The following is a 24,178-nucleotide window of genomic DNA, read 5'->3' on the forward strand; positions in this document are numbered from 1 at the left end:
TCCTGACGTTCTCCCATGTGGATTTTAACTCTGCCCTGCATCTTTTGTTTTCTTGCAATCCCCCACTATCCCTTCCAGCTCTCTTTTCACCTGGTCCTGGTGCCCTCCCACTACAGCCTGCGCTATTTCTTCCTTATTGAAAATAGCAGGGCGTTTCTAGTGCCCTCCCAGCCCCGCAGGGCACATCAAGATGTACACTTTCCTGGAGTGTTTGAATGCTGCTCTCTTTGCCTCATTCTGCATCTTTTGAACAAGCCCCATTTTCATCTCTGTTCATCACCAAATGAAGTGGGACCTACTCAGACGTGGCCCCCACTCTCAGCCCTCTCGTGTGGGTTCAGATCGCCTCCTCATGCCTTCACTGTGCAGGTTGACACGTTCATTCCTTGCAGGTTCCCCTGCCAGGCCTTGGATAGCCTGAGCCAGTATAGCACAAGGAAAATGACAATTTTCCTGGAAGCCCTGGTCCTGAGGCTTTCTGTCTATGTCCCCTCTCCACCTCCCGGCTCTCACGGCCCCACATAGACTCTGGACCCTATTCAGGAACAGACAGTGATGGCATTGCAAGGGTTTGCTGTCTACAGGAGTCAAACTGTCATTTGCAGCCTTGATTTCCCAACCAAGGCATCTTGGCTCCCGTGTAGGGCCTTTTGGCTCCTCTGTTCCCACAGAGTTTCCCTTCTTAATAATCTGCTGCCCCGGAAGTCTGACTGCTGATCCCACGCTTATCAGTGATGCCCTTTCTGAGAATGTGGACGAGGCCATGGGGAGCTGAACTCACCTGGCACCACCAGACTTAGCCATGCTGCCAGCTCATGGGAAGAGGGACCCACTGTGGGCACAGCTGGGGCAAAACAATGTGCTTACAATGGAAACTCCTGGCTGCCCTCTGCTCCTGCCTCCTTGCCTTCTCCTGCAACATGTGCCCCACATTCCAGCTGTGCTCATGTTGCCTAGATGACAACTGCATTTTCCAGCTTCCCTGGCAGTGGATGACGCCAAGTTACTGAGTTCTGGCCAACAGAATGGGAGTGGAAGTGAGTGTGCAAATCCCAGGAGGGCAGGGCAGAAACACGGCCCCTTGCCTGCTTCTCCCAGCTGGCCCAGTCCTGTGGAGCCAAGGGGCATTGGAGGAGCAACAAGTGCGAAGGAGGCTGGGTGTCCTGCACTCAATCTGCTGTGCCAGCCCAGGCTGCTCCCTCTGCGACCATCTAAGCAGAGGAAAATAAACTGCTATGTTGTTTAAGCCACAAAGTTTGGAGATTTCTTTGTTATAGTAGCCTAACTCATACTCTACCTAGTACAGTGATCAGTAAATGGTACTTCCTTCTCCTCTGTGTGCCTTAGGGGCAGGCGGGTGGGTGGCACCATTATGGCTGGAGTTCCTGCTCTGCAGCCTTCCAGCCTCCACCTCTATTCCTCACCATGGTGATTCCAGGGCCCATCTCCACCCGCTTTTTCAGCTTGCAGGTCAACACAGCACTCCCCTTCCAGCCACAGAAATCACAGACGGTCAGAAAGGTGGTGGCATGGGGGTCTCTGAGGCAGGAGCCAGGCCAGGTGCTGCAACAGACTCTCAACCCCCACCAGGGCCAAGGCGATGCTGACATTGGGGCTGCAGCAGGAACCCTAGGGGTGCCACACAGCCGGGCTCTGCATCCTGGGCTCTGCATCCAAAGTCACTGTCCATGTACCACCACACTGCTGACTGGGGCCTTTCACACTGCTCTGCAGGGCAAAAGAGCTGAAATCCAGAGAGGTCTAGGACACACATAAAGAGCTGGGGCCCGGGATCAACAGGCAGTGCGGCCCCATTATCCCTGCTCCCTGCACTGTGCTGTGCTCTCCACAACTCAGCCAAGACCTCCAGGAGGCACACTCATCCCGGGGAGGTGCACCATATGTGTGCACATACACACAACTCAGGTGCAAGCCTGGAAGCCCAGACTGAGGGGACCACTAAGACCACCCCCTACACACACTCCCTGCCGCAACACAACAGCAGGCTGTTGGGACACACACCCAGAGGAGGTGAGCAGCGTGTCCTGCTGGTCCTTGGCACAGAAGGTGCATGTGCTCCCGGGGTTATTCCACCTCCCATGTCCCTCCGACGTCCCTCTTATCTAGGGCTGAACTGCTTGTTTATGGATGAAGAAAGCCCACGTTAACAAGGCTGGAAATCAATGCCTTGCTTCCCTAGAGTGTTTGCCCACAGAGGGTACGTCCGGTCAGGGGCAAAGGACAGAGGTCAACAGGCCCAGCCTCCTCCTCAGGACAGGATGGCCAGTCAGGATAGGCTGTCCATCCTCCTATCAGCTGTGCTGTGTGCTGGGCTGCTGGTGAGAACAACGGCCTCTGCCCTCTGAGATGCACGACTTCACACAGACCCCCACATTCAGACATCTCTCTGCTGGGAGCCCATGGGTGCCCTGCCCCCAGCCTCCAGATCTCCAAGGTTTTCACTGAGAAACACTTGACCCGACTTGCGTCCAGCTGTTATAAAGCAAGGGATCCTTCTAGAAGGTTCTTGCTTCCCACTGCACATGAGTGGGTGAACCAGGGCAGCCCTCTCTGTGTGTGTGTATGCTTCATACCAGCTGAGCCACTGAAGCAGGCCCTGGTCAGCCTCCATTTCCTTGCCATTCCCTTTGGGGCTTACAGCCCCTCCTTGTGCTTGGGTCCCCACTTCCCCCAGGCTCCAGCCAGCACAGGACGTGTGGATGGGTCCAACCTCAACTGTGGAACCACACAGCGAAGACCCCAGGCATGTCAGGGAGTTAGGGAGGATGGAGGACGGGGCGTAACTACATATACTGGCCTCTCCGAGTCTCACCTCTGCCTGCTCAGGATTCCTAACTTTCACAATTACCCATGCCAGTAGGAAATGGCACAGCCACGTTCCTAAGGGGGTAAATACTCTGCCAAGGCACAGCAAACATATAGGGCATGCGTAATAGGTTTGGTGGACTGGGTGGAGGTAGGAAGTGCAAGAAAGGGTCTCCAATAGCAGAGTAGGTGAGCCTCGTAGGACTGGCCAGGCCTGAGGCAGCTTCCCACAGGTGCTGTTGGAATGTGGGCTGGATTTGGGTTTATGGAGCTCCAGGTCAGGGAGCTGGGATGAGCAGAATCTCAGCAGCTGGCCTGGAGCTGAGCTGTGCGGGAACCCTACCCCGCTGGACCGGGGCTGGACCCCAAGGGGCCTTTCTATCCCTCCAAATACAAAACAGGGTTCCCTGAACTCTGCGAAGGTGGAGACATAGACTTGGCCCCAGAGTCACCTCCACATCCTGGCAAAACAGGAAAACAGCACACGAATGCCAAAAGCTGTGAGTTCTTTTTCTTTTTATTGGCAAAGTAAATATATTTTTATGAAGGACCAAAGAAAATATACATAATTGTAACATATGTACACCAGCTTCATAGATTTTTTTTAATTTCAAATTTACACAAATGTTGATATGTTATTAAAAGATATTTTATGTGGACGGACCTATGTACAGTTTATTTACATACATTCATAGGATGTGAAATAAACCTGTCAAAACAAGCTAGTTCATTTATTAATTTCTAGACAAAATAAGGAATGCATTTCTAAATCAGGGTTGGGAGGCTCTATCTAGTTCTCTCACACCCAGGACAGCCTGGCCCTCTCCTCCCAAGGCCACCCTAGAGGCTGGTGTCTGGATTTGTCTGGGAAACTGGAGGAGGGGTCGAGCCCCTGGGTACAGGCGCTTCTGGCTCTGTCTGCCCTGCACATTTAACTCAAGCACATGCACTGCCAGCCCCCCAGTGGGGGACACTTTTCACCTCTCTCCCACACGAGGCCCCAGTGGCCCGGTCCTGCCCACCCCCCTCCAGGGCCCTGCCCACACCCTCTGGTGATCATGCTGAGCAGGCATTTTAGACAAAGCCACCCTCACACCACAGTGCAGCCCTGGACTTCTGGCCTACTTCCTTCTCCCCCAGCATGACTCTCTCCGGGAACCCAACATTTCAAAACTGCACATTTCATCTTCCCCTAGCACTAAAGTTCTGGCCTTGGCCCAGGTTGGGGGAGCCCAGTGGGAGAAGGGCCAGGTCCCCAAAACTCTGCCTGCAACCAGCGGCTGCAGCAGAGGCCTGGCCACCGCGGGAAGGCACGAAGGCACGAAGGCACGAAGGCCTGCCTCCAGCCCCGTGCGCCGGGGGCCCAGCCCCCAGGGACGGGGGTTCGAGGCTCTAAGTACTCCCGAGAAAGGCAGCGGTTGGCGGGCCCTGGGTTCACACCTCCCAGGCTTCAGAAGGTGGGCTGGTAACATTGTCATGTCCCTCTGGAGGAGGCAAATAAATTATTGCTTAAAAAAATGGGGCTGTGATGGGGATCTGGGGTGAGGGACAGGCTGGGGTTCGGGGCGCTTTCAGTTCACGGAGCGCACGGAGCGGCTGCTCCGTGGGAAGCGATGCACCTTGATGTGCTTGGAGAGGTGGTCGCTCCGCGCGAACTTCTTCTCGCACACAGGACACTGGTACGGCTTCACGCCCGAGTGCGAGCGCCTGTGCCGCGACAGCTCGTCAGAGCGCGAGAACCTGCGGGACATGGCGCAGTCAGCGAGGCCTGGCCCTGCCTGCCCCGACCCCACGAAGTTGCGGGGATGCAAGGCGTGCACCTGGCGCTCACCCAAAGGGTGGCTGTGCAGACCTGCAGCCTCTACAGGATTAGGGGAGGGTCCCCCATCTGCGTTGGTAAGGCTATACCAGTTCTCAAAATACCATTTTTTTTTTTTTTCTTTTTTTGAAACAGGCTGGAGTGCAGTGGCGCGATCACAGCTCACTGCAGCCTCCTGGGCTCAATCAATCCTCAGCCTCCAGAGTAGCTAGGATTACAGGTGTGCCCACCACACCCAGATAATTTTTGTATTTTTTTTAGAGACCAGGCCTCCCTATGTTGCCCAGGCTGGTGTCAAACTCCTGGGCTCAAGCGATCAGGCTACTTCAGCTTCCCAAAGTCCTGGGATTAAAGGCGTGAGCCACTGTCCCAAGCTGCCCCTGCCACCCCTCCAAGATGGAAAGAACTACAGTAAAGGCTCATGCTGGCACAGTGGGCATTCTCTGTTGGGAACTGCCAGAGCAGCTGGTAAAAGCTCCCAACAGGAAAGGACCCCAATGCTACCAGGGACCAGGGCTTCCCTCCCACAGTCCACCCAGTGTGCAGGGGTCTCTGAGGCCACAGGTGCACTCAGTCGCTCAGGCCCTGATGCTGGCTGCCCCTCACCACCCTGGCCTCATCTACCCCACTGGACCAGAACTCCACAGGGGCATTTGTGAAGGTCTGTACAGGACAGCCCATCCGGAGGGGAAACTGAGGCCTGGGAGGAGGAAGCAGACTTCCTGTGCAGCACAGGGAGAGGGGTCCTCAGACTTGAGTCCACCCACTCCTGGAACCAGCAGTACTGGAAGCTGGGCCCTCTAAGGCAGGCCCAGATAAAGATTGACCCTGCAAAGTGCATCTGGGAGTTCAGGTGGCTCCCGACATTTCGCTTTCTTGGCCCCACTGGCCTAGGAGCAGGCACTCATGTGACAGTCAAGAGCCCAAGCTGCATCGAGGGCCTGGACTGCTTGCCACCAGCCTCACAGATTTGAGGCCCTCTCCACCCCTGGCTTGGCAGCAGGCCCCTCCCACCCCACCTACCCCTCCCACGACACACTATCCTGCTCTGTGCTCCACCTGCATTGACCTTTCCTCCGTCCTTCTTGCCACAGGCCATTTGCACATACTGTTCCCTCTTTCTAGAATGTTCTTCCCTCCCCCTCCTTGCTCTCTCCTACCCATTCCTTAGAGCTCAGCTCGAATGTCACTTCCTTAGGAAATCCCCCCAGGACTGCATCCAACTCTAGGCTCGCGTGGCATTACACACCTCTCTCTCCTCATTCTTGCTGTTGTTTTGATTTTAAATTATCTTCAACTTTTTGATGACTGTCAGTCCGTCCCACTAGACTGTCAGCTCCATGACAAAGGACATGTCTGTCTTGGTTCCCGGTGGTCTTCCCGTGACCAGCCCAATGCCTGGTATATGGTAGGTGCTGAGGAGGTGGATTTCAATGCAAGAGTGGGCACAGCAAACAGCCCTAGGGGGGCAGACACTGTCAAGGAGCAGGCCCAAAGCATGTGCGTGCACACACGGACAAATACATGCCCACACATACAGGCACACAAACATACACAGACGAATATGTGCCCACACATACACACACACACACACAGAGGCACAAATTCATGCCCCCACGTACTCACGCACACACACACACAGGGACACCAGGCCCAACACCCCTTCGTGGACCAGGGCCACCCAGCGAGAGGCGGTGCCCAGAGCAGCAGTTCCCAACCAGCGATTGGTAAGGGCTGGTGATGCCCTGGCGCCCTGACCCTGTGGGTGGAGGAGCAGAAGGACCCAGCAGAACATGCTCTGGACAAGGCACAGGGGGTGGCAGGAGGGCCTGCAGGAGGAGACAGGCACTCCAACCCACATCACAGAGTGGTGGTGGCACCAGGCACAGGGCAGTGCTCTCAGCACATCTCCAGACTAGGTGAAGCCCAACTGCCCTGCCTGTTAGAGGAGAAAACTGAAGCTCAGGGTGCTGAGGGCCTGATCCAGGTCACTGACAAGACAGGGTCCCTGAGGCTGGAGCAAAGGTCTTGACACAGCCCCCTGCCCTCGCGATGGCAGATGACCTGGACTCCCAGTCAGCAGAACCCCCCAGCCTCCTCTACAGGCCTGGCTGGGTGGTGTGTGTCACAGGGCCCTGTGCCAGTGAGGAAATGGGATAAATGTGCCCTGGCAGTCAAAGCCGACACCTGTGCTCCTGGGCAGGACACCTGCCCCAGTTGCAGCTGGGCACACAGCTTCTGAGCAGAGGAGCTGGCCCAGGGCAGGGGCAGGCAGAAAGCTGCAGACACAGTGCCACGCCTCCCAGGCTGCAGCCCTGGGGTCACCCAGCATCTCATTGGCCAGGGAGCCAGGATGAGCCAGCCCCATTGGACTGGCAAGACCATGGCAAGGGTTTAAAGAGGCCAAGTCACACAGCCCAGGGGACAGAGTCTCAGGTTCCTGCCTTGACAGTTTCCACACCACTGGTGCCCTGAATGGTCCTTTCTGGGCCTCAACTTCTTCACTCATCCGATGAAGACTTTGGCATTCCTGCCTACCTTCCAAGACTCATCTCAAAGGCCACAGGTGCTAACACAGGGCCACACAGCTCTCTGGTCATAGTGACACCCTGGGAAGGACAGGCAGATGAGATAGAACCAAGCTGGACAACATGCTGTCCTCACCTGAACTCGCTCCCTGCTGCCACAGGGTCCTGGTACCTGAAAGGACCTTCCCTGGGAACTGAGCCCTCAGAAGACCCCTGCCTCACCCCTGCATGCCACATTCTCCCAAACAGCAGCCAACAGAGAGCCCTGGGGACTACAGTGGGGGACGTGGGAACCTGGTGGGTAAGATGCAGCCCTTGTAGGCAGTAAGCTCTGCCACTTACCAACCAGGCAAACTAGGAAATTCACCAAGCTCCCTGAGCCTCAGTTTCTCTACCCGGACAAAGGGAGAACAAAAGACCTATTCCTGAGGACTGTGAGGATTATAGAAGGCAACCAGTAACGGTTTAGAGCCCTGCTTAGCACGTGGCAATTATTCAAGAATGATGAGCTCTTATCACCTGCATGGAGTTGAGCGTTGGGCCTGGTTCCTGGTGGGTCCTGCTGCAGACAGGGCAGCACCATGATTTGTGCTGAGCTGTAGGGCAGAGGGTACACAGGGGTCCAGTGTCTCTCCAGAGAAGCTATAATGTCAGGGCTGGTGCATACAGCACTTCTGTGTGAAGGGGTCCCTTCCTTGAGACACTAACCCTCATCCACCAGACAGAAAACACCACAAACAGTCCAGTCTCAGAAACTGCAATGGGAATGGTGCTCCCTAGAGTTGTGCAGTTCACAACCTGCCCAACCATACTGGGGGCCTCTGCCTACAGAGGGAAGGAGGTCAGAAAAAGCCTCATCACACAGGGGTCATGAGAGCAGGCTGGGAGCCAGACCCCTAGGTTTGAATCCTGTGCCTACCACCTGTTGGCTCTGATGCTCAAGAGGAGCCTGCAACTCCCCTTCTCTGTCCCCAACCACATCCACTGTGGATGACAAAGGTACCCACCCTGCAGGCTGGTGACAGTTATTCATATTCATATTTACTGCAGCAGAAGGTATTTTTTCTGGATGGAATGGCTTGGCCATTCTAGAACAGGACGTTCTGCTGCAAGGAACAAAGGATGCCTATGTCTGACAGTGAGGCAAGGAAACTTCTAGGAAGGCAGGCAAGCAGCACTTCCCAGACAGCTGGATCAGAACACGGAAAGCCTGCTCTCAGCCCTGTTGAGGGTGCCAAAATCATGTCGCCAGAGAAGGGACAGGGAATACTTTCAGGACCAAAAGCAGAAGGAAGTGGAGGCTAAATACCTGGGCAGGTGACGACCTCAGCAGTGGAGGGAGGGCACTGTCCATTACACAGAGGACGAGGGGGCTGAGGGGCCCTGGCTTGTTCTCCGAGCACAGGACACGGTACTAGGCCAGAGCCAGCCTGGGGCAGGAAGAGCATCCCATTCATCTAGGCCACCAGGAAGAAGAGACGAGGCCTGGGAGTGGAGAGCTCCCCCACGGGGAGTAGGTGAGTGTGCAGAGCTGCCACCCCAAAGACCAGGCTGAGCTGCAGATGGAGGTGGAGGTTCCCAACACCAGAGTTAGTACCCAACACCGGGGTGCAGAGGGAGGTCCCTGAGTCTGGGCAGACAGCCTCAGCTGAGCTCCTGGCTCTGGGGCTTACTGGCTGTCTGCTCGGAGAATTTACCTAACTCTTCTGTGCTTTAATTCTCTCCTCTGTGAAATAGGGACAACATGCTGATGCCTACTAATTTTGAGAATTACATAAATTAATATGTGTGAATTTTGCTCAGAGCAGTGCCAAGCATGCATTAGAGGCCCTGGTTATTATCTCGATTGTGGTCGTTAGCTCTTTTCACATAGCCCAGAAGCATAATGCCTTTGGGGCCGACCTCTTGGTGGGAGAATGGAGGCACACATGGCGACTTGATACCAGCTGGGACCGCTGGGTGGCCAGAGCAGGGCTCTGCTCGGGCTCAGGCATGCAACCCAGATCCTTGCTCACTAGCTATGTCCTTGTGGGTATATGACATGAGCAGTCCGTGCCTCAGTTTCCCTCTCTGTGAAATGAAGATTGGTGCCTACACTTTACCAGGCAGTTACAAGGACCTGATGAGCTCATGCGAAAACCTTAAGCTGTCACTACAGCCTCAAGGGCAGGGGTCATTTGAGACAGAGGGCACAGAGAGGGCAGATGCCCACATGGGAGCCTGAGCCACAGCAGGGAGGCCAGCGTGGCTGGATCCCACTCAGTAAGGGGAAGAGACAGGCAAGCACATTGTGTGGGTCTATGGGCCAGAAAGAGAGGCTTGAATAGAAACTGAAGCATAGCAAAGTACACTTAAAGGCCTCAGAAGGTAATGAGCTCCCCATGGCAGGAGGTATGCAAGTTACAATAGTGGGCAGAGGGGATTCCAGCTCTGAGAAACTTAGAATAGTGCCCAGCATACAGTGAGTGGTCAGTAAATATGCCATCTCACCACCATCATCGTTACTCTTCCAGTCCTGTCCAGACCCAGCTGCCCCAAAGCGGGTCCATCCTCCCTCCTGACTGCTGCAAGGAGCTACAGAGGCTCCCTCTCAGTTGAAGACTATCACCACATTAAGAGACACAAGCAGACTGGGCACATCCCCAGGGTTTCAAGATCCCTGAAAGCCAACTGAGGACTCCCCGCATCCTCAGAAAAGCAGCCCTCCCTAGAGGCCGGTGTCCTCAGCTCCCAGCCGAACAGCGCCTCTTCCATGAGTTACCCCACCAGGGCCAGACCCACTCCAGGGGACCTTAGGGGAAGCTGGAGGAGCCCTCAGGAAGCCCGGGGCATGGCTAGCAGCAGGGACAGCTCCTGGGGGCAGTGCCACTGTGATCTCACTGGGCCAGGCAACCACTACACCTTCTCTTGCCAAGTGGGTCCTGGGCAACATGACCAGTGCCAGGGCTCAGATGTGTCAGAGCTGAATCCCCTCCACAAGTCCCCACTCTCTCATGTACACCCCCTGCCATGAGGAACTCATTACCTCCTGAGGCCACTGTATAGAGAACTAAGATCTGCCTCACTGAGATACACGTTGGGCTGAGGGGCCTATCAGCTCTCTGGCCCTAAGATATCCAGGAAGAAGGCTGGCCTTGGATGAGGACCACACCTGCCCTCCCCTTCACCCTACCCAGCCTCACAGCAACTAGGGAAGCCACTTGCCAATGGTCAACTATGGCCAGGAGACAGCGCTGAAAGCTGAGCCCGACTAGGGAGTCCAGACCAGTGTTTGGAGGGAGGCTTCCCTGCCTCTCTGCAGCCCCTGCCCGCCCTCAGCAAGAGGAGAGTGCATGCAGGGTCCCTGGGAGTAGGGGGTACCTCCACAATAGGTACCACCCTCTTGGGGGCTGGAGAGAATGCCTTCAGGGTTCCTCCTCAGAAACTGCCTTGTATGAGTTTATATCCTTGTGATGTATAAACAACAAGGAGGCTGCTGTGGAGCCCTGCACGCCTGCCCTGGGCTGTGAAGGGCTAGTCCTCCACTCTGCAGACAGGAAACTGAGGTTTGGAGGGGGACCACCCCAAAGGTACATGACAAGTTAGTGGCTGACCCAGGCGTAGGCTCAGGACCACTGCCCCCACACACCTATGCCCTCACCTTCTCTGCACAAGTTTCCTGCTTCAATCAAGAGCACTCCTGGCCCTTCTCTCGGCTCCTCTGACCTCGTATGCAGTATACTTGCTGCTGTGTTCTCCTCTCACAAGCAGCCTGTCAGCCATGCACCCACTCGGCAGGTCTAGGTACAAAGCTCAGAGAGGTGGGGACTCCAGGATGGAGACCCTGTGAGGCCCCAGGGTGGGCTCTCGCAGAAGCCTCTCCGGTCTGTCTGAATGGGGTGGGAGACAGGACAGAGTGATGTCCTCACTCAGGAGGGGCCTCCATAAACCTAGACACTGTTCAGGAAAATTCCCTTCTCTGGCCAGATTGGCACTCAATGGAAAGGCAGCACCAGTGCCACAACATATATTCCACTCACAGCTCCCCGACCACGGCTCAGCCTCACCCGCCAGAACCTCTGCCCCAGACAACTCTCAAGAGCTCTCAGAACCAGAGTATGGTCAAGAAAACAAAAGCTGCAAACTGCTCCCCGGGTGCTGCACCCACACATAACACATGCACACACAGGCAGCCACACATGGTGCACAAACACCTAAGATGTGTATGTGTGCAAACATATATGGTCACACGGCACAGACAAAGAAAGCAAGATGCATACACATGTGGGCGTGCACACACAGCCACACACCTGCTGGCGAGGCCCAGACCTGTATACACCCCCAGGGATACAGATGAGTGTGCCCCATTTCACATACTAGCAGCAGCCACAGCAGCAAAGATGCGGAATGTGCCAACAGCACACAGCTCCCCCCAGGCAGGCCAGAGATTCCTTTGGGATGGGCATCAGGAAGTGCAGAGGGCTGGCTCTGGCACCCCGGAGCACATGAGCTCTTGGCAAGCAGCCTACATTTCAGGAAAAGGTGGACAGCCCCTCTCAAGGAGGTTGAGCAGCAGCCGGTGCTCAGGGAAGGGTGCTGGGTAACCCTGGTTGGGACACTACTAGTTACCATTTAAGGCCTGATTTCCCTACTGCCATGCAGACCAGACAGCCTGGGTTCTGCCACCTGTGACAGCACCGCCAACTGGCCTAGCCTCCCTCTGGGTTGGCCTTTGCAGCCTCCCAAACATGTTTCCATGTCCCCAGGGAGGAAGCACAGGCTAGGCCCAGCCCACGTGTCCAGAGACATCTGTGAATGAAGCTAGTCCCACTGGTTGGGGAAGCAGCATTTTCAAGATGTGACCTCTCGAATCCGGCCTCTGGGTTCAAATCCCATTCACAAAGCAGAGTGACCTTGGGCAAGTACCTGGTCAGTCGGAGCCCTAGTGTCCTGTGATGTAAGTTGGGAGTGATGGTGGTACTTACCCTGTGGGGCTGTGGGCCCAAAGGGAGCCACGGCCTGGCCCCTAGACCGCACTCATCCTTCCTTGCCAGCCCCTCAATCCCCACCCTTGTCAGACTGGATGGGGAGACCCAGCTGGCAGCACAGGCCAGTGAAGGCTTACCTGGCCATCAGGAAACTGGACACCAGTTGGCTTCTGGCTTCAGGAACCAGGAGGACCAAGGAAGCCTCCAGGCAACTGTGCCAGCTCTGGGCCTGCACCCGCCTGCCCCTCCCTCCCCTTCGTCATCTGCCTTCTCTTAATGGTGGAAAATGGGCCTGCTGCACACCCAAGTAAGTAGACATGAGTGGCGTGCTCACTGCCCAGGTCTGTCACCCGCTATACTGACCTCCAGCCGCAGCCTGGCCAGGTGCAGGCGAAGGGCTTCTCACCCGTGTGCCGGCGCAGGTGGGCCTTGAGGTGGCTGCTTTTGGTGTACATCTTGCTGCAGCCGGGGAAAGTACATTTGTGCATTTTGATGAGTTCTGCGGCTGGGTTCTTGGGGAACTTCTGGCCCATGAGGAGACCAGCAGGGCCAGGCCCCAGGGGTCCCGATCCAACAGGCTTGGCAGCAATGGGCACAGGGGCAATGCGCACAAACTTGGAGGGCAGGTTCAAGTTGGAGGAGGGCACCACCTGGGGCACGAGCGCGAAGGTCTGCCCCTGGATGTTGACCAGGAGCTGGGCAACCTTGACATTCTCCGGGGCCTGCCCAGGGGAGGCAGGCCCCGTGCCCGATTCCTGTTTCACAGGCATGGGCTGGATCTGCAGCAGCACTGGGATGGGGCCATCGGGCGTGGGGCCCCCACCTGGGCCCTGGGCACCTCCTGCACTGGCACCACCTGGTGGAGGGGAACAGCGCTCTCTCCCGCTGGACCCAGGATGGAGGTGGCTCCTGTGTGGCCCAGCTGAGAGCTGGCTGCAGGCATCCAAGTCCTTGCTGTTGCCCTCGGGGGCCTCCTTGACTCCAGGCTCCATGTTCTCCTCCAGAAACTCTTCAATCTCCTCCAGGGTAGGCTGGAAGGGCCGTGGGACGTCATCAGGGTCACCCAAAGGAAACTCAGGCAAGCAGAAATGCTCCCCCTTCACAGGGGCCGCTGCCCTTCGCCAGGGCCCCCAGGCCATGGGGCCACTGCTGGCCCCAATGCTACCGCCGCTGCCCCCACCGCTGCCCAGCGTGGCCTGGGACAATAGGAAGTCCAAGATGCTGTCCTGGCTCTCGGTGCCCGGGCCTCCACCATAGCAGGAGCAAAGGGCTTGAGAGTCGGGACTGGAACAGGAGCAGGGGCTGGAGGCATCGCTGTCATCTTCAGAGACGGGTGAGGGCAGCATGTGATATGCCCGCCGGCCAACCAGCCTATCACCCAGATACTCAACTGGGCATTTTGGCGACGAGAAGTTCTCGTCCACTGGAAGTAAGTGGTCCACCATGCTGGCCTGGCCGTGCCGGTGGCGGCTGCAGGGAAGGAACACAGGAGGCCTGGTCAGAAGGACAGTGCTCACCTGCCACCTCTCGGGCCTCTGACCCCACCCTCAGCTGCCTGCCCACAGCCTCCCATTGCCAAACGCTTGGATCCTTCTTCCATCCCCCAGGAGAGCTGTGCCTGCAAGAGTGTTTTCTGAAATTGCACCACCTGTTTGCAAAAGAGACCTCTCCAAGCCCATTGCACAACCAGGGGCACTTCTGGTTTCAAACAGATTTTCCAGAATTATCCTGGAAAATAGCACATATGTCTGTGAACAAGTGAGTATGGGTGAGTATGAGAGAAGAGCATGCGCGAGGAGGCTCTCTGGACCCCACGAGGGCCAAAGCCCTGAATCAGCCCACCGTCAACATCATAAAAGTCACTGTACATCTGAGGACTCCTGACCTCAGCTTCATGCCTGTTGAGTCACAGAATGGGGGTAGAACAGCCATTTGCCCTCTGACCCTCATGTTGCTGAGGCTTCCAGAGGGTTGCCAGATTACGCAAATAAAAATACAAGCTGACAGTTAAATTCGAATTTCAGATTTAAAAAATAAACTATTTTTAATATAAGTATGTTCCCAATATTGGATAGGCCACGCTTATATTTAAAAATTATTTCACCTGAGATTCAAATTTAACTAGGCCGCCTGCATTTTAACTGGGCAAGTGTAGCACGCAGGCAAAATAGTCAAAGACCAAAAAGTGCCTGCCTGTGCAGCTGTTTCCCCACCTAAAGGGGAAAAGCTCCTCCACTCTCCAGTCCTCAAACCCCGCTGAGCCTTGACTTCCCTGTGAGTGGCACAGGCTTGAACGCAACCCTCTCACCTGCACTCTGATGCTTGAGCATCCTGGTGGCCAAGGCCCTGCCCCTCTGGTGATAATCCGTGGAGTGGAAGCCGACCACTGGGGTCCCAGAGCACCCGTATGTGCCTAACTGCCTTGGACTTCACACCCATCTAATGGGAAAGGAGACAACCACCCCCCCAGCCCATCCTGACCGATAAGGAAGTGGAGTCCCCTGCACTGTCTGCCACTGCTCTCTCCATCTGGGACACTCACCGCCTTGGGAAGGCTCAGCTAATGCCTGTCTCCCCCTGAGACAGTGCACTCCATGTCTCTGCTGCGTCCCCAGTGCCTGGACTGGCCCCTGGTGCCCAGGAGGGGCTCAGAGAACTTTGATAGAGAGGAGAAGGGAAAGCTGCATCCTCTGAAGCCAAAGGACATGCTAGGTCTGGTGCCAAGGAAAGTCAACAGTGTCCAGCTGTGATGGGGCCACCTCTGTGAACCTTTGTCCCTGCTCAGTGACCAGGGCAGGCTGGGTGTTTATCAAGCTTGGGGAAGGGGAATGCTCTGCACCAAAGTCAGAGGTTCTCTGCTGCCCAGAATCACCACTACACCCAGCCGCTCTGTCTCCAGGACCCCTTTAGGGCCTGGCACCTGGCACTGCCCAATGGCCAATACCATCATCAGCTACAACCTTGAGCAAGTCCTTGCTCCCCTTCCCAAACCTCAGTTTCCTCATCTGTTCCATGCTTCAAAGACCTCTAAGTCTCTTCCTGCTCAGGGACCCCAGGACCTTTAACCTCAGTTCCCAACTTACCCAGGAAGCTTCATGGAGCTCCAGGAAACTAAGGCAAGGTCTGTGCCCCAGGCCAGTTTTACTAGGAGGACATTTGGCTTTTTGGTTTAAATACTCAGCTATGGATTTAAACCTGGAATATGTTTTAAAATGCACCTATTCACCAAATCAGGTGCTGGGAAGGAATGAAAGTGCTAGACACTGTGAAGGGCACAAGGCTGGGCAGAGCCCACACTCCACCCTGGGCCTCCCCTAACCCTTTCCCACCCTCCAAGCAGGGGCTCCATTTCTGAGTCTGCAACTTCTCTGCCAGGTGACCTCGGGCAGGTGCACAGCCTTTTTGGTCTGCCTCAGTCTGTGAGATGGGGATGCTTCCAACAGTGCCTGGTTCCTCAGGTGTTGTGAGAATTCCATGAGGTGACGCTTGCTAAGCACCCCCCTCAGGATCTGGCACACCGGCAGCACTCAGCCAGTGCCAGCCATTGGTGTCAGCCTGCAGGCACGGCAAACATGCGGCCTCTGCCCCTCTACTGTGATGTTAAGGAATCAGGGGCCTCCAGCCCTCCTGGGACCCAGAGCAGGCCTTAGAGCCCTCCCCTGAAATATGATCACTAACTGGCCATCCCATGATATTAAGTAATTGCTGTTAATATTTTTAATTGTGATGATCGTATTGTGGTTAAAGGAGGCCTTACCTTTTAAAGATATAAACAGATATTGATAGATAAAGTGATCTAAAAAGTACAGTAGGGGGGCTGGAAGGAAACACCCTCCAGTGGCTTCCCAAGGACAGGTGGCCCTATCTCCTTGCAGCAGCCCAGCACCTGGGCCCTTGGGACTCTCTGCAGACCTCACCACCAACTGCCTCTCTCCTAGTCCAGGTGTGCTCACCTCACTTCAGCCTCAGCCCCGGGGCCACTGCCCTGGCTCTTCCCCCAGCACTGCAGGTGGGAGCTGCTTAGTTAGATCTCGGCTCAGAAGTCACCCCTGTGGGGGCCTCCAGGCCCACTCTGTTACATCATCCTATATTATACTCTTCCCTGCAGTTTCTATTGTGGGAAACTATCTTGGTAATGTGTTTGTGAACTTTCCTCCCTGTCTACCTTCCCATCAGAATATCAGCTGTCCTGACTGTTCACTCCAACGCCATATCCCAGAGTTTAAAACAGGACTGGGAAAATTTGCTGAATGAGTGAATGGAAGGTGCGGGGGAGGGGGGGCAGAGACTAGGAATGGGTGGCCCAGGTCAGGCAACAGGGTCTTAATGTTGGGCTGAACGTCTCAAGGGGAGGCACCCAGGCACTGAGAACCCAGAAAGGGCTCTGGGATGTCCCAGGGCATCGGCATTAAACAGAGGACACTCTGGGGCTGGAGCTGGCTCAGCCCCTGAAACACAGCAGCACGTGGGGCGGCCAGAGGCGCAGGCTGCGTGCAGGGGGAGGGGACACGCTGTTCCGGGCACAGTCCCCGGCTGGCCGCCGGACTCCGCCCCCTCCCCTGGCCCGGCCAGGCCTGCTGTTTATCCTCCCGGGGACACAGCGGCTGCAGGAACAACATGTAATTGATAACAAGCCCAGCGCCGGCCAAGGGCTTGCCATTGGGTCAGCGTGCAAATCACGGGGGTGGCGGCGGGGGCCGTCCTTCAAAATAAGAGTCCCCGGTCCCTGAGCCGCCCGCAGGCCCCAAAGTCGCAGAGTCCGGGCGTCCTCACACCTGTAGGGCGGCAGGGTCTCCCCAGGGGCCACCTGGTCCTGGGGGTCAGGGGAAGGAGATTTGAGGCTCTCAGACATTTGTTGATTTTGTCACCTCCGAGGGCCGTGGGAGAAAACAGCCCCTCTGTGCCCTCCGTGAGAGGGGGGTGCCATGAGTAACACCTAGGCCGGGAGGGAAGAGTGAACCGGACCACCATATGGGATGGGGACGGCCTCTCTGCCCCGCCGCCGCCATCCCTCCGCCAGGCTATGGCTTTGGTAATGTTTGGTCTGAGCGGACGGGGACTCAGCGTGGAGTGAGACGCGTGAACGGTGCGGGTGTGCGTGAAGGGGTGTGAGTTCCTGTCGTGTGACTGCGTGTGCGGGGCGTGGTGCGCGGCAGCCGCTGTGGCTGTGCGGGAGGCTGTCCATGAAGGGCTAGCGCGTGGAGCCGCCGTGGGTGCCGGCGGATGAGGGGAAACGTGCGTGGGAAATGAAGAGAGCCGGCTCAGACCCCTTCTAGAGTCCTGGACCGCTGCCCGCTGGGCACCATGCCCTCGTCCCGCGCCCCCCCCTTGCCCCCGACACTGCTGCGGTGACCGACAGTAACCCCTCCGTCTCCAGCCCCTCCGCCCCCCAACCCCGGGCTGGCCAGCGCGTCCGCTCGCCCCCTCCTCTCACCAGGCCGCGCCGGTGCCCACCATATGGGAGGGCCGGCCCGCAAGGCGCGCCACGGAATCGCCCGGCCAGGCACCGAGGCGGCGGCGCCGGCCTCAGCAAAGTGCTGGTGGGCGACCGGGGCGGGGGGTTCACCTCCCCCGGGCTAGTCCGACCCCTGCCCACCTCCGCGGGGGCCCATCCCGCTCCTCCGACATTCCTCCGGCACTCGCGCGGTGCCTCCGAGAGCTGCGCGGGCGCACGGCCACGCGCCCCGAGGCCGGCCAGCCCTCTGATCACCCGGGGCCGCGTCCACGCGGCCGGCCGACCCTGCCGCGCCTCTCCCACCTGAACTTGGCGCACGCCGGACCGGCGGCCAGGCCCCGGCGGTCCTGCGGCCGGGCAGGCTGGGCTGGGGGCGGCGGCTCGACTCTCGGTCCGGCGGCGGCCAGGGGCCGAGCCGCGGGTCCTGCGCTGGCTCGCTCGCCCGCCCGCCCGCGGGTCGCTGCGGCGGAGCACTAGCCCGCCCGCAGCTCGCTGGGCACTCACTCCCCGCCGCTCACGTGACGCAGCGGGCGCCGCGAAGGCTCGCAGGAGGCTCGGCCCCGGGCGCGTGCCCCATTGGCCCGCGCTGCGCGTCACACGTCCCGCCCCGCCCTGGCCCCGCCCCGCCCCGCCCGCTCGGTTCCCGGACTTGCGCGGCGGATGCTCTGGGATTCCGGAGCTGCCAGACGCGCACACCCCCCAACACGGTGCTTGGTCCGCGGCCCGCAGCCACCTCCTTGCTTCCCATCCCTCGCCGCTGTCTCGCGGCGTCCACGAGGGCCGGCTTCTAAAGCTCGGTTCCCAAGGTGAGAACGTGAGACTGGCCTCAAGACTTAAGAAAAGCCCTGAGATAGCCCCAAAGTGCAGTCTGCGTGATTGAGGCGGAAGCGCTGGGGAGCCTGTCTGGCCCGGTCTGCCCCACGCCCCCACCTTCATCCCCAGCGCGGTACAGGCAGCTCTGTCCCCCGCTGAGTGTCAGATAAAGTAGACTTGCCTAGAAGGACTATTTTTGGATAAATACGGTATTGGGCTTTCCGCAGGACAATCAGTTACCCTCCGGAAAGTACGCGCGCTCTGCGCTGCCACCCTGCCCTCCAGGACTAACTGAGGAGGTTTGCTGACCCCCACCCCCGCCACCTGAAGCCAATGACACCTTGTCTCTAGGGCACCTTTCTGAAGACCAAACAATGCTTCGCAGTCTACAAAAGCGTTCATAGACTGCTTTAGTCCTCAGCAATCCTGGCTCGCATTTGGGTTCCCGCTTAGAAACAGGAAGAGTAAGGCTCAGAGTGGCTTGCCCAAGAGAAACATGTGGGCTGACGGTGCTAGGCACCCTACTGTGCCCTTTAATCCACACTCCAGCTGGATCCTCAGCCAAGCACTTTACAGATGAAGAAACCGACTCAAAGAGGGCACCAGCCCTCCCCAGCCACACAGCTGGGAAGGAGCAGGTAGAGAGGTAGAGCCAGGTCATCTTGCAGACACCCCCAGGCCACCTGTGCAGAGCTGTCCTACTGAGCTTCCTTCCTCTCCCCTCCTGGCACTGGGAGGTGGGGAGCATTTTCTCCTGCTTCTTCTGGAAGACATTACTAGAACAGGAATTTTTAACCATACCCTTTCCAGGCTCTCTGGAATGTTATAGGTCTGGGCTTGCTTGACCAGGGATCTGGGGACACACTGTGCACCAGGTCAGTGCCAGGGATTCAGCTGCTGCTGCCACTAGGAGCCAAACCAATGCGTGGCCAGAGGGCTTTCAGGAGATTTGTGTTGAGGATGGTGAGAGGCTTTCTAGTTCACAGAAGTTGGAATGACCACTCTGGCATTACAGCAGCCCTGGCTAGCCTGGGCAGAACAGTGGAATTTGCCTATTTTCATAAGAGAAGAGATAGAGGCCTGTATTCCTCATTTTGTCTCAGTGCAGGTCAGGATCAGGCATGGCCACAGCACTTCTCCATCTGCCCTGCCCGCCCTTGGTCTTCACTCCTCACATACTCTCAGCCTAGTGCCTCCCATCTTCTTGGTGAAAGCTGCAGCAAAAGGTCAGAAAAAGCTTGGAAGCAAAGACACATCGTTAGCAGCTTCAGCACACAGGGAGGAGGCCCCACTGGCCAGAAACTGGAGAACAGCCAAGATGGTCCTGTTAAAACCTGAGTCAGATCAGGTCTCTTCTGGGTTCAGAAGCTTCCAGCAGCTCCCAAGTCACTCAGAGTAAGTAAAGCCCAGGTTTTCACCACAATCTTTAATGCCCTACAGCTAGATACAGCATTTACCCCAAACCATATCTAAGGAGAAAAGCTCCCTCAATATAGTGGGGAGAATCTATCATTGAGATTCTTTGGCAGAAAGGAGAGAACAAAGCCAGGTGGTGCTCTTCAAAACAGATAACCAAAAAAAGTAAAGATTTATCTTCATAGCAGTGAAAAACCTCTAAGTTTCTTTTCCTCCAAAGCAATTCCTTCCCTACTTCTACATAATCAAGTATAGAAAAGGCCTTGGAAGGATATAAATTATATTGGTTAAATATTGTATGACCTTGCCTATAAAACCATTTGGGCCTGGTGCCTTTTTGGAGTGATCTTTGCTCCATGCTTGAGTTTCACACATTTTACCAGGATATGTCTGACTCTAGCCTCCTTCTGTTTTCATTGTTACTACCCTATGCTTGGTGTATCCTTTTAACCTGGAAACTCAAGTCTTTCTTCAGTTCAGGGAAATGTTCTTCTATTATATCTTGTTTCCCCCTAAACAGCTGCATGGATTGCTCCATCGCATACTCAGGTCTCTGCTCAGATGCCACCTTATCCCAGACACCTTCCTCACCCATCCCATCTAAAACAGCACATCTGCTGCCCTCAGTTTCCTGGCCTCTGTTTATTTTGTTTTATGATCCTGATCTTTATATTATTTATTGATTTGTTTCTTGCCTGTCTCTCTCACCAGCAGACAAGCTCCTTAAGAGCATGGACTTGTATATTTTTATTCACTCCTGTATCCCCAGAACCTAGAACACTTCTGAAACATGTTGAGGAAATGAGATTTTCTTCTTGCCCTGGTAAAGTTGCCAATGGATATGGGATCTTTGGAGAAGCTCTTCAAGGTCTGGTGCGCTCTTCCACAGTGCTATAGCCACGAATCTTGTCCTCATCCCCTGTTCCACACACATACCTGAGACTTCCAGCCTCCCCACTAGCTCACGCCTGCCTGGGGGTCTGAGCCCAGCCTGCCCTCTGCCAGGAAGCATTTTGAGGGCCCTATTCAGTGGCTCAACGGTCTGTGCACAAAGGGCCCACTGTGGCCATCAAGCCCTGTGACCTCCCACAGTGACTGACTTCTCCTCACCCTTCCCAGGTGGGAAGCAACAATTCCCCTTACTCTCAGCGCCCCTGTCCCCAGCCATGCTTCAAGGGTCTCTGGCCAGAGTCCCTTACCTTCTCACCACCTCTTCCTCTAAGGGCTGGGGTGCTGAAGAGACCCTATCCATTCTGGGCTCAGGAAGTGGTTTCGAGCTGGAGGCTAGGGAATAGGCAGGCAGAAGGGCTACTGGTGCCCAGGGGCCAGGAAAAACATGCTGCAGGAGGTTCCTCAGGCTGGGCTGGACCCTTTCCCCACCAAGCAGACCCCTGGTGCTGTGTAGACAAGAGGTCAGGTCTGTCCTGACACCAGGTGACTCAGATGAGGGCCCACCCCTCTCTCATGACCAGTGTTGTCCCCACCCCCAGCCCCCCAGCCCTGAGCACACCTAGCTCTGAGGAACATCGGCCCAGGGACCTGGGGACCTCGTGGTCCAAGAAGACACAGAGAAGGGCTGAGTCCTGAGAGCCTCTGCCCCTGGCTCTGAGCATTGGCAAAGCCCCAGGTATACTCCTGCCCGGAGGATCCAGAAGCAGCAGGGGCTGAGGTGGGGTGAGAGCTCCAGCTTCCCCTGGTCCATGGACACATCAGTGTGGTGCTGGGGTCAGAAGGCTCCTCAGCTTCCCCTCATCCCCGTCTCTGCCATGAGTTGTGGTCTCTCTGACACCTGACAGATTTCCAGGCAGGCAGGCAGCCTGAACTCCAGCCTAGTGGGGCTGTACGTGCGTGACAGCCTGGACTCTGGTTCTTTTACAGAGTCCCTCACTGCTGAGTGGCCTTGGGCAAATCAGTTTGTCTCTCGGAGCCTCAGTCTCCTCATCTATAAAATGGGTGCTCAGACCCCTATCCTACTTACCTCAAAAGGTTGAAGATAACCAAAGTAAGAGATGGGAAAAGGCATTGGAAAGTACAGAGATTCAGTACAGGCTGTTACCATTCCTTCTGATATGTATTCACTGCTCCTGGACAGCCGTCCTGCCAGTGCCGAGCATTGCTGTGGAGATGAGATGCCACTCACACTGCCAGGGCCTCCTGAGATCCCAGTGCAGTGTAGGGGGCCCAGCAGGATGACAGTGGTGCAGGTGATAAGGACAAGTGTGAAGGGGGCTATGGATTCCACCCTGAGGAGACGCATTGGGAGCAGCAAGGAGTGGCACCGAGGAGCAGGAAGAGACCACAGAGCAGGGCAGGTTAGCTCTAGGGAATGGGAGTGGCCACTACTCCAGGTTCTCTCTTGGAAGGGTGTACCGAGCCCGGGAAAAGCTAGAAGCCAGGGAAACAGTGGCCACCTTGTCAAAAGGATGAAAGCCATGGGATTCTCTGTCCCCTGTTGGTTCCATTTCAAGCCTCCCAGACTGGTGTTCAGGCCATTCATTTGAGTAATTCTTTTAAAAATAACACCTGCACACGCTTTTAAAGTTCAAGCACTACAGAAAGGCATGAAATGAAAAGTAAAATTCTGCTCAGCCCCAGTGCCACCTACCATTTCTGTTTGTTGTTGTTGTTGTTGTTCTAAGTAATGTTCTTGGGCTGGGTGCAGTGACTCACGCTTATAATACTAGGACTTTGGGAGGTCGAGGCGGGCGGATTGCTTGAGTCCAGGAATTCCAGACCAGTCTAGGCAACAGGGCAGTTTCACCCATCTCTACAAATATACAAAAATTAGCCAGGCATGGTGGTGTGTGCCTGTAGTTAGTCCCAGCTACTTGGGAGGCTGAGGTGGGAAAATTGCTTGAGCCTAGGAGGTGGAGGCTGCAGTGAGCCAAGATTACACTACTGCACTCTAGCCTGGGCAACAGAACAAGACCCTGTCTCAATAAAGAAATAAATAAATAAATTAATTAATTAATTAAAAAAATATGCCTGTGTCTTTTGTGTCTGTACAAGAAGTGTATGGCCCCACCCTGCATGCCAAATAGTGTCTGTGCCTCCAGAGGCACGGCTGCATAGACTGTGAACAGGTAGCTTTGGTGTCTGAATGAGTTTGGCCCATGGGAGGCACTGACAAGCTACTGGAGTATGGGCAGGATGTGAGGTTCAATGTGTTCCCCTTGCTGGCCCCCTGTGTGTCACCATTACTGGCTGTGTCCCTCTACCCATGGCCATGGCTCTATCAGGCAGCCTCTCCTAGAGATCTCTTCAGGTTTAGGTAACCCTTCCCCAAACCCTTAAGTCCCTTAACCCCTCACCTTGCCCATGTATCTGTAAATCTCTCCTGCATTCAAGGCCCCTTGATCACCCTGTGGCAGTGTCCATGTGCCCTGCTGGGACTGGACCAGCATGCATTAGTATTGCTGCTATTCAGTCTCTTTGTCATACTTCAAGATGCAAATCACATTTCTTTTCTAATTTGACCTGGGGTTTTCTAAACCTTTTGAAAATCCACCCTCAGATTTCCTTTCATAATACCACTATTTTTGTGGTTATAATTGATTATGATTATGATTGAGTTTCTTTCTTATTTTATTTGGAGTACATCATCAAGTAATTTTTTTCGGTAAAGGTGCTTGGAAGATAACCTTTCTGAGACTTTCCATGTCTAAAAACATCTTTAATTTGCTGTCATACTTTATTGATAGTTATGGAATTCTAGATGCAAAATGATTTCTGCTCAGAACTTGAAGGTATTGCTCCACTGTCATCTGGCATCCAGTGTTGCTATGAGATGTTTGATACCAACTGGAATTTTATTCCTTTGTAGGTGCTATGGTCTGAATATTTGTGTCCCCCCAAAACTCACATGTTGAAATCCTAACCCCCAAGGTGATGGTATTAGAAAGTAGGACCTTTGGGAGGTGATGAGGTCACATGGTAGAGCCCTCCTGAGCAGATTCATGCCCTTATAAAGGAGGCCCCAGAGAAACCCTCCTCCCTCCCACCATGTGAGGACACAGCGAGAAGACGCTGTCTTAGCCCATTTGCATTGCTATAAAGGAATACTGGAGACTGGGTAAATGATAAAGAAAAGAGGTGTGTTTGGCCCACAGTTCTGCAGGCTGTACAGGAAGCATGGCACCAGCATTTGCTCCTGGTGAGGGCTCAGAAAGCTTCCACTTATGGTGGAGATGAAGGAGAATCATTATGTGCAGAGGTCACACAGTGAGAGAGAAAGCGAGGTTAGGGGGAGGTGCCAGGCTCTTTTTAACAACCAGGTCTCTAGGGAGCTCACAGTGTGAGAATTCACCCCCTTTCTCCCAGGAGGGCACTAATCTATTCACAAGGAATCCACCTC

At 55.6% G+C, this 24,178-nt stretch overlaps 1 protein-coding gene across 2 annotated transcripts; it reads right to left on the reverse strand.

Moving 5' to 3' along the window:
• Window positions 1–3,325: 3,325 nt before the first annotated feature.
• KLF15 (KLF transcription factor 15) lies at window positions 3,326–18,118 on the reverse strand. Of its 2 annotated transcripts, none has more exons than XM_055259713.2 (3): window positions 17,899–18,118; window positions 12,504–13,610; window positions 3,326–4,566 (listed from the first exon to the last, which is right to left on the reverse strand). In XM_055259713.2, exons 2-3 carry the CDS (start codon window positions 13,583–13,585, stop codon window positions 4,398–4,400), a joined length of 1,251 nt encoding a protein of 416 aa, XP_055115688.1. In that variant the 5' UTR covers window positions 13,586–13,610; window positions 17,899–18,118; the 3' UTR covers window positions 3,326–4,397. The 2 variants fall into 2 exon arrangements, with proteins under 2 accessions (XP_055115688.1, XP_055115687.1); XM_055259712.2 differs by having other exon boundaries at window positions 17,737–18,118.
• Between the last annotated feature and the right edge of the window lie 6,060 nt (window positions 18,119–24,178).

Source organism: Symphalangus syndactylus, chromosome 21 (assembly GCF_028878055.3).
Source record: "Symphalangus syndactylus isolate Jambi chromosome 21, NHGRI_mSymSyn1-v2.1_pri, whole genome shotgun sequence".
Classification (NCBI taxonomy): Eukaryota; Metazoa; Chordata; class Mammalia; order Primates; family Hylobatidae; genus Symphalangus; species Symphalangus syndactylus.